Genomic DNA, 13,507 nt, shown 5'->3' with positions numbered 1-13,507 from the left:
GTTACTCCAGAAAAACCTCATTTCCTAAAGTGGATGTTTGGTCTGCACGCTGTGAATATGTTGAATTATTTTCTATCGAATATAGGCATATATACTTTTATTTTTCTTCTGTATATTCATATATGCTCAGAACTGTAATGCATTCATGGCAATCTGGGGCGCCATTTCTTGAATTTGCCCACAAAGAGGGCAGTAAGGCAATTGGGACACGCACCAGGGAGGTGATGTTGGTGCACGTCATCGGTGCATCAGGGGCTGCAGCAGCTTCACCCGTGGTTCCTGAGAGCCTGGCCAGGGCTGTGGGAAGTGGGCAGAGCCTTCGGTTAAGGCAGAGTGAAATTGCCGGTGGAGTGAAAGGCTGGCTAGGGAAAATGAGTTATCTGCTCTTCGGACAGCAACGTGAAATGGGCAAAATCTGCCTACTAGCAGTCTCGGTGTCTGGAGGGCATACAAGCTCTGTGTGTTTTCAAGATTTATGCAAATGAATGCTCAAATTAAAAAAAAAAAAAAAAACTTGAGGGAAAATTTTTGAAATCCAGTTACGTTAAAGTTTTTCTATTTTTGATTGCAAAACAGAAATGGATAAATCCCTGGCTATGTGTTGATGTATATTTCTCCTTGCGTGAGGTGTTTGAAAGGACTGAGCTGGATCCGTTGTCACCAGTCTAGGCTCAGATATTTACAGAGATGGCACCTTACAAAAGGACAGTGTGGAAAAGAAAACTGAAATTTCTCGAATACTTTTAAAATAGTTTATTTTATCTGGTAAGTAAGATGAGGACTAGCAGACGCTGTGTGCATACTGATGTCCAAAGGCTATAACATAGATTCCGAATTATCACATGAAAGACAAAAGAACGTGTCTGATTCAATGCAACAAGTCAATAGCTGTATCTTTCTGTTCATCTATTAGTCAGTGTTACTAGAAAGACTATAAAATAGGCTACCATTGTGGAATGGTACAGTAAATACTGTCTTTTTTTAATCTCATTGATATAAAAACCTAAGAAGCCATCAGCAATTAAAGAAGAAAATTGACCAAAAATTTAAGAGTAAACAAGGCAAATACAAGAGATAGACTAAGAAATACAATATTTTTTCTGTGATTTTTCAGCACCACGCCATTTTCTTTAAGTACAATACAATGTTTGATGTGGCTGCTCATCTAGTCAGTTATGTTTAGCCCATTAGTAAGTAGGATTTTTCTTCCATGATGCCTTACCATTTTATCAGCAGCTGTTTTGGACTTGCAAATCACTGGTCCTATTGATCAAAGGTGCTGAACTCCTACGGTTCCTATTGATTTCAGCAGGAGATGCAAATGTTCAGTGCCTCTGAAAATTGCATCCCATGTTCTTAGATTTAACCATCCCTGACTACAAAGTGACTATTTTGTATACAAATGAATTCTCAAGTATGAATATGAAGTTGTCCCTATCCTTCATGATATTATCACTATTTATGAGTATTCACTGGAGATGGGTATTGGGTCTTAAATTATATTCATACAGAGGGTGAGGAAATTAAAACCTCTCTGCTGTCTGCCATTGTGACCTGTCATTTCTCACACTGTGCACAAGGTAGAGGAGTGATGTCTTCAACATTGGGAAAGGCCAGGCCAAATTTAAGGGTGTATGTATCTCAGTGCCTAGATTTATAATATTGGTTGCATAGCTTTATACAATATAAAATAGAAATCCTTAACGCTGAGAACTAGAAATTATGCAGAGAAGGCTCAAGGAGAAAATACGCTGATTTTACACTGAAGAATATCCTGGTATAGTAAACACTGCTAAATGTTTCAGGTATACGTAAAAACTGTGATGCAGATGTGCAACTCTGAAATGTTGAACTCCTTAGTGGGATAGCTCTCGCTGAGACAGGTACATCAGGGTTTCACAGCTGGAAATCGTGGTGTCTCTTCTCTCTGAGCTGGGTCTTGCTGATGAACTTGATATTGTCACAAATCTTTAAGTACACTGAGGAGAAAGCCTGACAACATTGTACTGTTGTCTAAGATTAGGTTTTGTTTGTTCCTAAGTCTATGACTTGGTAATAAAAAATGAAACCAGACTAATCATTATACATCCCAGTAAGAGGATTGCAGAAGAGGAGGGGATGTTTCTATTCTTAGATATAAAAATATGTTAGGTGTTGTCATGGTTCAACCCCAGCTGGCAACTGAGCCCCACCCAGCCGCTTGCTCACTCCCCCCGCTGGGATGAGGGAAAGAATCAGAAGAGTAAAAGTGAGAAAACTCGTGGGTTGAGACAAAGACAGTTTAATAGGGAAAGCAAAAGCCGCGCACGCAAGCAAAGCAAACCAAGGAATTCATTCACTGCTTCCCACCGGCAGGCAGGTGTTCAGCCATCCCCAGGGAAGCAGGGCTCCATCACGCGTAACGGGGACTTGGGAAGACAAAACACCATCACTCCAAACGTCCCCAGCTTTATATGCTGAGCATGACGCCATATGGTATGGGATATCCCTTTGGCCAGTTGGGGTCAGCTGTCCCAGCCGTGTCCCCTCCCAACTTCTTGTGCCCCCCCAGCCTGCTCGCTGGTGGGGTGGGGTGAGGAGCAGAAAAGGCCTTGACTCTGTGTAAGCCCTGCTCAGCAGTAACGAAAACATCCCGGTGTTATCAACCGTGTTTCCAGCACGAATCCCAAACATAGCCCCATACCAGCTACTCTGAAGAAAATTAACTCTATCCCAGCCAAAACCATCACAGATATAAAGAGAAGGGTGCTTGAGAAGGAGAATGCTTGAGAGTTAAGATGGCTATAACAAATATAGAGAAAAAGTCCTTATTTCATGAACAGCTATATGTGGCCCAAAATAACTTACCACTTCAATATGGATTTAAAAAAAATGTGTTTAAGACTGAATCAAATGTTAACAGTCTCAAATTTTCAAATTTGGTTAGAGCAGAATGACATAGCATTTTATTTACAAAATGAACTTACAAAAGAAGAACACCCCTTCTGTAGGTCAGGATCAGGACTTTGATTCTGACTCTTACTTGTATTCAGGTATTTTCACATTGCTTCACCTTTACAGCGCCCAACTGGAACTGAGGCACTGATGCACCCGTGACTTCATGCCACAGTGAAATCCATTTTTATAATCAGAACTTGCTAGCAGTTATAGAAAACAAATACTTTTCTGGCACTTGGTCAGAGCAGGTGCAGAAAGAATAGTCAGCTGCTAATATACATTCTATTACAGCTCTTCTAAAGTCTAGGCTTCGGGGATATGATCTACTGAGATTTTGTAAAATTACTGGAAACAGCAAAGAAAGCTAAACAAAAGCCTTAGTGGAGGTCAGCAATTTGGAGAGACTTCACATTTGTAGGATTTTTGTCCTCTGAAGTTCGTCTTGCGGGTTGATAAGTACTTATTGCACAGGACTTTTTTGACATCTCCTCACTACTGAGAGTCTCTTTTGCACTGGAGCCAAGCCTCTTATTCATATTCTGCCAAACATGTAGCACAGGAGTTGACAAGCTGTGCTTACACAGAAGGTAGATAAGAATAAATTAAATTAGATCATTGGCTTCATAGCAGATGGTGGGTTAATCCAGTTTACAAAGCAAGTTCTGAAAAAAACGCTTATATATTTGTGAATATTTACTCAAGTATGCCGCAGAATTGTGGAGACTGAGTTAGTTTATCTGGAAGTGTCAGTTTGTTTTATTTAAATGTTGAACAAAATAAGTAATCTGGCCATTTACTTCAGAGGTAAAGACCCAAGCTTTGGTTCCGAACAGGGCTCAACTGGTTTCACGTACAGCAGTAACGTGAAGAACCAAAAACCAGCCTCTGAATAGAGAAAATCCCTTAGGCAGCATAAAGTCACACTAGCTTTTCATCTCTTTGTTCCATGAAGGAAATTTATGGGAAGGGTAGAAGATTTTAATTTATCTTTTTCTGCAAGAGATCTGTTTTATACCTAATAATTATTTTTTACCTAAGAAGTATAATAAATTAGCCAAGAAAAGCTCTGTACTATGAGTAGAATCTTCTGTATTGGAGAGAGAGAAGTCATTTAAAGTTACCGTGAGCAGCCCTGGCCAGGGCAGGGTGTCTGAGGAAGAAGCTTAGTTTCACCATAATCCTGTAGCATACTCCAGTCGGCTCCACTGACTATAGAGTCCTCCAAATTTAGCACCTGCAATAACATCCATAGTGCATGTTGTAAAAAAAAAAAGTGTATGTCCACTTTTGTGTTACAATTTTATATGAAACTTTGAATTAAACAGGGTTATCTAATAAAATATAAATGAAATATAGATACGGTGGCATCCATCGTATAAGCTCTATCTCCAAACATTATGTAAAGAGGGTCAAATTTTGCCTTCAGATATGTTTTCCTGCCTCCAGATCACCTCAGTGAAAGCAATGTACAACTCTGCTCGTGGCAGAATGCAACTCATAAATAACACAGAGCAAAGTAATAATGTAACGGTAGAGGAGGGAATATACTGGAGGTTCAAGCAAGCCAAGAAAGAATATCATTTCAGATGAGCTTTGCAGTAGGATGGAAGGACCAAGGGAACAGAGAAATCAAGTTGGAAGTTCAAGAATGCCAGGTAAAGAAGCATGGTTGCTACCAGCAGGGAGAATGTTGGCACTCAGTTTTCAGACGAGAGGCTCATTAGGCCCATGAGGGGATGTTATGGGCTGATGCTCCTGGTGACTCACCGCAGCTCCTCCTAACTTAAAGTACGGATTTTGCAATTGTGAAGCATACTGGTGCTGCTAACAAGCTGTTGAATCTCCACTTGCCAGGTAGTCCTTGGTTTTGCTTGAAACTGTAGCAGTTCACCAATGACCTTAAGCACCCTACCAGTAGCTGAGGTATTTTAGGGGCTGCAAAATAGAGGGTATCTGATTGCAGAATTTTTCTGGAATGCCAGGTAGGCAGAGCCAAAGTAGCTTTTGCTTTTTCTGTAATACCCGTGTAGTCATCAAACCTCAGAGGCAGTTTTTTGTGTTCTGTGGGAACTTGAGCTACATCCAGTAATGCATCTTTAGTCATAATGGTGGGGTTTGAGCAGCCAGCCCTCAAAAGTACTGCAGCCAAGGTCTTTTTGTGTAAACATCAGTCTGGAAGACTGAACTTTGAGGAAAGGGCAGAGACCTTTATCAGAAAGTGAATCGCCCTTATCCAGCCCAGTCCTAAGCTGGACAGAGTGATGGTGTCATCTTCTACTTGGTCTGTGGAGTCGGGACTTATACCTGAGCACTACACATGGGAAATACAGCTGAGAATCTTACAAATGGATTTATGCTGTGGGAAACGACATTGTGGCCCACTGTTGAATTCCACAGCATTTTCTGTGCCCCTTTGTGTAAAAGGGGAAAAGCAAAAGCCAGAAATTCACTAGAAAAATCAAAGAGAGAATGACTCAAAAGAGAAATTCTTTTGAGCTTTTTAATGAAATTCAGTACGTGCCTACTTTTATCTAAAGAGATTTGAGAGAGAGAGGTTTGAAAGTTTTATTTAATCTTATTTGGTGAAATATCTGTATATTTAAAACATGATGTACATATGCTGTAGGAAACAAGCTTTGTAGGAATTATGTATACACTAGGTAAAAGAAAGTATCACAGAAAGAAAAGAGGCAAGGTAAGGCTCTGTGTCTGCTAAATAAACATTTATTTTTCCCTGTAGTTAGCTTCTGAAAAAGGTATCTCTAAGAATTAATGGCTTTATTGGTGTAAGTGGTCTGGTTATTACCAGAGCGATACCTGGATCTGAAGGTAATTTCTCAAGAGTTATAGCTAACGTAATGAAAATCGGATTGATTTTAAGATTGCAAGATGACCAGGTTTCTGCAGTGATAGAAGTCATTCAGTTTAATTCAAGTAGACCTTATTTTCACAGCAATGTGCTTTGTTGTTCAAACACTCGGTCTTGCACGTTGTTTAACGTGAAGCTGGTCTACCAGTATCCCATGTCATCTCCCACGGACTGGAAGTCCAAGGCTGGCGGAGACCATCATTTCTACAATGCAGTTGGTGTTTCTCAGGGAGGAAGCTGACTGTCAAACATACATACAAATAGTTTTGCTAGCTTGCCAAGCTTTGGCACAAACTATAAAAACAAGAGCTCTTCCCCAGCCTGCAGGAAGACAAAGCAAGCAAACTATTTGAATTGGTGCGAATGGATGACAAAATGCATAGTGTGTGTAATCTGGAAAAGACATATAGTAAGGAAGAAGGTGCGTTACATATTCAGTCTTTGCTTTCTGACGTACCCTCTGCAGCACATGCAGATGCTATCTTAGGAAATGAATAATGGAATGCAACAATGGAAATAGCGTAAGAAAGCAACTAGATTATATTCATGATTCTGTAACCACTAAAAGCTTATTGATGTGTGCAGTTATGTTTTGCATCTAGTGTTGATCTGTTTCAAGTGCTGATATAATCATTTGCATTAGTATAAATGAAACATACATTCATTAGTTATCAATCCCACTGAAGTTTATTCCTTTTTGTTGTTATTAACTCCTTAAATCATAATAATGTCCGGAACCTCAAGCCAGGAGCAAGAGCTGCCTGCTCTAGAGATGTCAAGGCATGTTGATTTTGTTGTACCTTCTGTACGTAGAAGTGATCTGTCTTGCATTAATAAGCTCAAAGATCAGAGCTTAGGTCTGTGTGATTTGACTGCAAGACCCTTTTCAAAGTATTAGCATGGTCCCTTGACGATTTCAAGCCCATGGAATATGAAGCAATCCAGGCAAGTCTCTGGCTTGAGATCTCACCACTAACTGGACTAAGCTTCTAGTATCTCTTCTGGGGAGTGGAATTTACTGTCCAGCGGTGTGTCTCCAGAGCCCAGACCTGACGGTGAAGCAGTGGTTTGAGAATTCAGTAAATTTGGCTCTCTTCTCCTGAAGCCAATATAAAAAATATAAATGTGTCACAAATACTGTCACCTCACTAATTTGATAGAAATGCTCTCATTTGCTTGATTTGGAGCATGTATCTGTGGCTGGGTGATCCAGGAGTGCACGGATCTGGAATTAATGATTGTAGATGGGCAGCTTTGCATTCCTGTGGTAGTTTTGGCAAGCCCTTGCCAGGAGCCCGTTGAAGGCATGGGGTTTTGCTTTATAATTTAACTTTTCAGCATGCAAGGGAGGCTTGTGAGCAAACACACAGAAAATAGATAATGGCTCTAGGTTTCCTGTTTGTTTGAGATTTTTTTCCTTAAAGTATGTGCAAGTGCAAAAGAAAACAATGTACTTTCTAAATATAAGACCCATTCTAGATCACACTTACTTCTGAGGGTCTCTGAGGTTCCTACATGATTCAGGAAGAGCAAATATATTGCCTTTTAGGCTCCCACTGTGGGCAGATCCTACTCAGTGCAAATTGCTGCATGTGGCTAAAGAGCCTGCTATTCAGGTTTTGCTCTTTATGTGACAATTTCAGCTTCTCTGTGGGGAGGATCCTCAATCCATATTTTAGTGGGTCGTCAGTTCTCCCTGCTGAGTTACTTCAATGCTAAGGCAACCTCTTCCTTGGAAGAATTTGCCCTCCTTAGTAAGACCTAGGTAATTGTCTAGAATGACTGCAGTACTATCATATTATGCTTAAAATAAGAGCCTCTGTTGTTGTCTTTCTCCTACCATCCTTCGATGCCTCAGATCAAAAACAACAGAAAGGAAAGCAGAAAAAGTGAATGGCTGTGCAGGCAAAGTGGAGTAGGCAGCCCCTGTGTATAGTAATAAGGATAGTTTATAACTTCATAAAAGGATTAATTTAGTAGATTTCCCAGTGCATACATAAATAACAACTATATTTCTGTTAATACGTGTTGTAGAATAATTGCATATATTTTAGATCTAGAGCCAGTTTTTTATCTGCAGTGTCATTCTAGAGTAAGTCTATGGAGTCAGTGTTTTTACTAATGTTAAACCTAATTTAAAAGATTTGAGAATGCAGTGGGCATAGTTTCACTTAGAACTGGGTCGGAAAGGTGAGAAGTTTTACTTGATGGCAGTGCTTTAATCAACAAACTCTGAGCCCTTTGACAGTTGAAAGCTGAGGGACAACATTGATGTTGTCTGTCACGCAGTGTTAAATTCATTCAACTGTTATCCTTTTAATTGTAAGTATTTCCATTAATTGCAGTAGAAAATCATCACCCTGACCTGGCTGAGCTACAAAAGAAAGTGTGGGAACTAATTAAACATTGAGTTTTAAGGTAAAATAGCAAATTGCTCATTAGACCCCTTGAAATTCTGATTTATTACTAACAGAATGAAGTAATACTTGACTTTGCAGAAACTGGGTCATAGCATTCTTTCTTACTCTGACTGAAGGTTCTGTAGCTTAGACATCAATTAATTGGTTTTCATTTTTTTGCAGCAGTACACTTGTTTGGTTTAACCTGGCAACTACAGCCTGTTGAAGGGCAGCTATATGAAAATGGAGTTAGTAAAGGAAATAAAGGAACAGAATCCACGGATACTACTTACTCACCAATCGGAGGAAAAGTTTCTGATAAAACGGAAAAAAAAGGTATGTGCGAATGAGAAGAAGACAGATTAGAATATTTAAACATTACTACTGTTCAGATTCTGTATTTGCTACAGTTTGACAGTATTTTGAGTTCAGGTTCTATCTTCTCTAGTATAATTTTAAAACAGTATCAAAAGCCGATAACCAGACTGTTTCCTTTAGCAGAACTCTCGCCTGAAATTAGCAGCTGAGCCAAGCCATTAGGAAGGTAATGTTCAATAGCAAAATAATCACCCTTCTTTTGTGAGAGAAGAGAGATTAGAGCGTTTGGCTTCTGTCTTAAGACAGAGGAGGTGAGACCATATTCTCCTTACTCCTGTTTGTGCAAAGGGCTTGACGCTGTGCCTGTCTTGCAGACCAAAGTCAGTCTTAGGCAAAGTGAAATCCTTTGTACTGACAGGTCAGAATATACCGAAGGGTAGAAATCTTACTGCTTTTAAAGGCATCCAGTTCTTGAAGGCGTAAGCTAAAATACAGCATCCTGTCACATCCTGACTTAACCAGTCATGGTGAATCAGCTCGCAGGAATCTACTGAGGTTTCACAAAATGCCTGAGCCAGTCTGGCAGCTCCCTGCTGCCAGGGGGACAGTCCTGCTCTGTCCCTGCTCTCTCCCTGTGCCGCTCCCTGCGTCCCCGTGCCCACTGCAGGGATCGTCTCGTGCACGACCAAGACACGTCAGTTCACTATGGCAGCAGAAAATGGCTTCATTAAAAAATGTGAATAGTCTTCTGCCATGTAAGTGGCTGAACCGGCTCTTCTGAAGGGGCAGAGAAGTGCCAGGGGTGGCATAGGAACAGAGCGGATTGTGCAGCCAGGAGTGTGAAACAGAGCAGGACGGTCTCTGAGATGTGCAATTCCTTTCTCTCCAGTCCTGTCATTTAATGTTGTTAAGTCACCTACACCAATATGGCCCATGCTTCCCATTGACCACCATGGTGATGCTTTCTGACTGTAAGAAGCTGATGGCCCTCCCATTTCTTTTTATGATACTCAGAAAAAGTGGATAAATCAGATTAGGTCAGAGAAAAGTGAAGGGGAGTAGAATATGAACCCTAGTCTTTCCAGTTGTTAGGAGGAAGGTAAAACTGTACTGAGAGCTCTGCAATGACAGGCGATTTCCAGAGCTTTCAAATTTTAGAGCAGAACAGTGATCTGATTTTGTGTATGGCAGGTAAGATCTATGACTCTAAATATGAGACAAGGTGGGACATTGTTGTACCAGTCCCTCCAGAAGGAAGATTACATCTCACAAATCAATGTGGCACAACTGGATAGACATCATATTAGATCAATGAGCAATAGAAATATATGTAAGGAGACAATGATGTTATCCGTTATTTCGTCCCTTAGAACGGATCGGTATGAATTGCAGTAAATGTTTTATACACTTTTGTATGTTCGTCCTGGTGCACCATGGAAAGTATCTCAAGTAGTTCTTCTCAACTGCATTAAATCATTTTGTCAATATATTACAGATTTAATAAAAGGTCTTCCAAAGCATTTGGCTTCCAAAGGAGGATGTGCAGCAAAAACATCAAAAACATCAAAAATCTTAAAAATCAGATGCTTGAGAACAGAGAAAAAAATATATGAGTCAACAGAGACTCAATGTAGTAGGTAAAAAACCAAACCGCCTGCCTTGCCCCAGGCAATCCCAATGTCTTGTGTAGCTACACAATTCCCCTGCAACGCTAAAGGATGAAGGGCTGTGATAGCAGAGCCACTTCACTGAGGGCTTATCCAGCAGTTTCAGAGGTCAGTCTTGAATATAGCTAGACTGTTGTCCCACTTGTCCCCTTTCACCTTTTGGGGGTAATCTGTAATCCAGGGTGTGTGCTAACAAGGAGTAGACACTTGGGAAAACGCAAGAAAAATCATGTGGACTTAGTACATGCATAGTCTGGCTGTGGCTAATTTCTGCTGGTTTTCTTTCTTTCCATCACTTTGAATTTATATAAGTAATTTGATTCCTGGTGCTCGTACCAAATTTACCATGTAGATGTGCTGGGAAGGAGGATTTGGAAACAGACAACTCCTTTCACTACAGCAGGATACCACAGAAAGTTGGTACTTTGCCTGTGAACTTGAAGCCTCTGATGCAATTTTGCAGGGATAAATAACTACTGTCAGATATTGTGACCTCCCATTTTCCCAACTCAATGCAGCAGCACAGAATGCTTTTCCAGACTTTGAAAGCATATATTTTAACTAATCTTTTAATGAAAATCAAGTTTACAAACTAGCAAGTCAGATTTCTTTGAGAAGTCATTTTATAACACACTGACCCACGGCTAAGAGTTAACATTTTAATATGTAGTAATGTGATTAAAAACTCAGACATCCTATTGATGCTGGTATTTACCAGGGGAGTACAAGGAGATTGATTGTTTCAGGATCAGTAATAATCAGCATATGGGTACTTTCTTGTGAAGATAATTGGCACCACGCTGTTCAGAGTTTTATTTTCTTGAAGCCAAAAGAAACCTGATTAGGAATCTATCTTCTGTTTTAGACTTGCAAGGAAAGTGTGCTTAGAAAGAATAGGGAAGAATTAGTACCGGTTGGCAAGATTGGGAGCTGTACAAGGAATTGAATACAGATAATTAAATGATACTTTATCATAAGAAAAATGTCATTATGAGAAAGATGTTTCTGGAACAAGAACGGAACTTGTATCGCAGCATTGTAATTTTAAAAGCTTATTTCGGACTTTTTCAAGAAACAGCAAGGAAGTATACGAGGATAGTCTGTGAATAGTGTATCTTCAGATGCCTTTTTTATACAGCCAAATACCTGCTTAGTTCAATTAAGCATAGAAACAGAGCTAGATTCTTTCTCTATAAATTAAGCACGGTGGCTCAGTGAATATGAAAACATCCACTTCAGACATGGCTCTTACAGTGGCCTTTTCACGCTGTGTGGTTGTCTGAAAAAATAGTGTTTGAAAGGTAGAGATGCTGCAACTGCATACTTTCAGTAGGTGGTAGATAATATATATTTTTTCATGTTACCATTGTGAACAGCAGCATGCACTTCTTTCCTCTGTAATGAGATAGAAGTAAATCTAAGTGAATCTGGTTTTTTAAGGATTACATAAAATTATTACTAAAGCAAAGGCATTTTTAGCCAAATGTGGAAAAACTCAGGGATGTGTTGTTTTAAGCCTAGCAACACTAACGTGGTATTCAGCATAATTTGGTAACATCCGTTAGTGAAAATACTCCCTGACTAAAGACGCAATGCTTTTTATTTTCAACAAAGAAACAGGCCGTCTCACTTCAACACACTAAGAAGCAGTTACTGTATTTTAAAGGACCTTGAACACCGACCAATAATGCCATTAACTTCAGAAATGATACTGTATCCTTGACTTTTTACTTAGTACTCTACCATCTTGTAATTGAATCACATTAATTACCATGTGTCAATATCACCAAAAAGTTCCTTAGTGTTTTACTTAACCCAGGGTAATTGCTTGCAAAGAATCATTAAGATTTAATATCTCTGGAGTACTGGAAATAAGGGAAAAGGTTTTTAAATTTACATCAGCCAAGTAGGATCTTGTATGGATTGGGGTGGGAAGGGATCCACTTTCGTTGTCCAACATAGTAAGTTTAATTGTCTTTTCAAAACTCAACATTCAAGATTTTTTCCATGAAGCGAATTGGCCAGAAGTAGTCTTACCTTGAACATTGTTAAAGCAGCAATTTGGAAATATTTTAACTCATGAACTCAGTAACAGGTACATTTTTAGAGTATTAGATTACAAGTTCTGTGCTCTGAAAATAGATGCTTTTATGTGATATTATGATAAAAGTCAGCTTCTAGTTCTTGCTGTAGGTTTGGTGACACAAAGCAACTGTAAAGCTGGAAGATCCAGTACCCTGAGAATTGCTCCTGCCTTGTAAATTAAATCTCTATTCATTAAGAATGCTAAGTACTTCCTATACTAGTTAAAGCCTATGTAAGATCCCACTGAGGATCTTTGTTACTAATACGTTCAGGAAGAAGCTGGCCCTAGCTTTGCTACTGCTGTTTTCATTTCCAATGGCAATTTATAAAATTTCATGTACATTATGTTGCATTAGATATTTATATGCATTATTGTAAAAGGTGAGGCTCCAGTCACTTTGCTCCTCTTTATCCTTCACTGTTGTCGTGGTTTAACCCCAGCCAGCAGCTAAGCACCACACAGCCGCTCGCTCACTCCCAGCCAAAACCAGCACAACTGTGATACTGGAATGAAATGAAACATAAATGGATATTGCTGCTGAATTCAATCATCTTCTTTTGGCTCTTCCTCCGATGCAGTATACTATCCTGTTTTTTTTCTAGTCGAGAGAAAGTATGGAAATGTGAGTTAGAGTTTTGCAAAACTTACAATGGAATTAGCTCAGATGTTAGCAGGATTGGGTCTGTGATCTGCAGCATGTCAGGATGCTGATCGCAGACAGGCATTACAATACACAGAGATGGTGATACAAGCCAGCAAAGCAAGCCAGCTCCAATTTAGTTTGGCAATGATTTCTTTACGCATTCCATTTCCCTTTCTATTTCAGCTCTCTCATACCCATGTGTGAAGTTACATACTTCTGTAGATGTCTGCAAATTTATTGTTAGGCATTACGAAATTATGCCAGTTTTCTCTTTAGATTGCCTGTCCCTATCCTCATGCCCCTGTTACACTTTCATGCAGAAAGTCCAAGCCAAAACAGATGTTCTTTATTTCTCCAGGACTAGATTATCACTACCATAATAAAATCATTAGGAATGGTGATTAATGGAAATCTAGGCTTGGACACGGGCTCCGACCTACCAGGTTTGATGGATTTTCTGTCCTCACCGGTGTCCATTTGTGTAGCTTATGCAATGCCCGTTCGGCAGTAGTCTGAAATACGTGCCAGAGGAAGCTCTCCCGCTGCCTTCTCTCCGTGTGTTCTCAGTTGAATGGGTTTTGTTTGCAG

General features: G+C 39.8%; 1 protein-coding gene across 1 annotated transcript in view; it reads left to right on the top strand.

Annotated features, from left to right (window-relative positions):
• Positions 1 to 13,507, top strand: part of TENM1 (teneurin transmembrane protein 1) — a 349,960-nt gene that overhangs the window by 199,775 nt on the left and 136,678 nt on the right. Inside the window, exon 7 of the mRNA XM_075162386.1 lies at positions 8,389 to 8,541. Coding sequence (XP_075018487.1) covers positions 8,389 to 8,541 — 153 coding nt within the window. The remainder of the gene's footprint in view (positions 1 to 8,388; positions 8,542 to 13,507) is intronic.

The sequence above is a fragment of the Calonectris borealis genome, chromosome 13 (genome assembly GCF_964195595.1).
Source record: "Calonectris borealis chromosome 13, bCalBor7.hap1.2, whole genome shotgun sequence".
Lineage (NCBI taxonomy): Eukaryota > Metazoa > Chordata > Aves > Procellariiformes > Procellariidae > Calonectris > Calonectris borealis.
The sequence above is the reverse complement of the archived record's forward strand: the minus strand, read 5'-3'. Positions and strand labels throughout refer to the sequence as shown.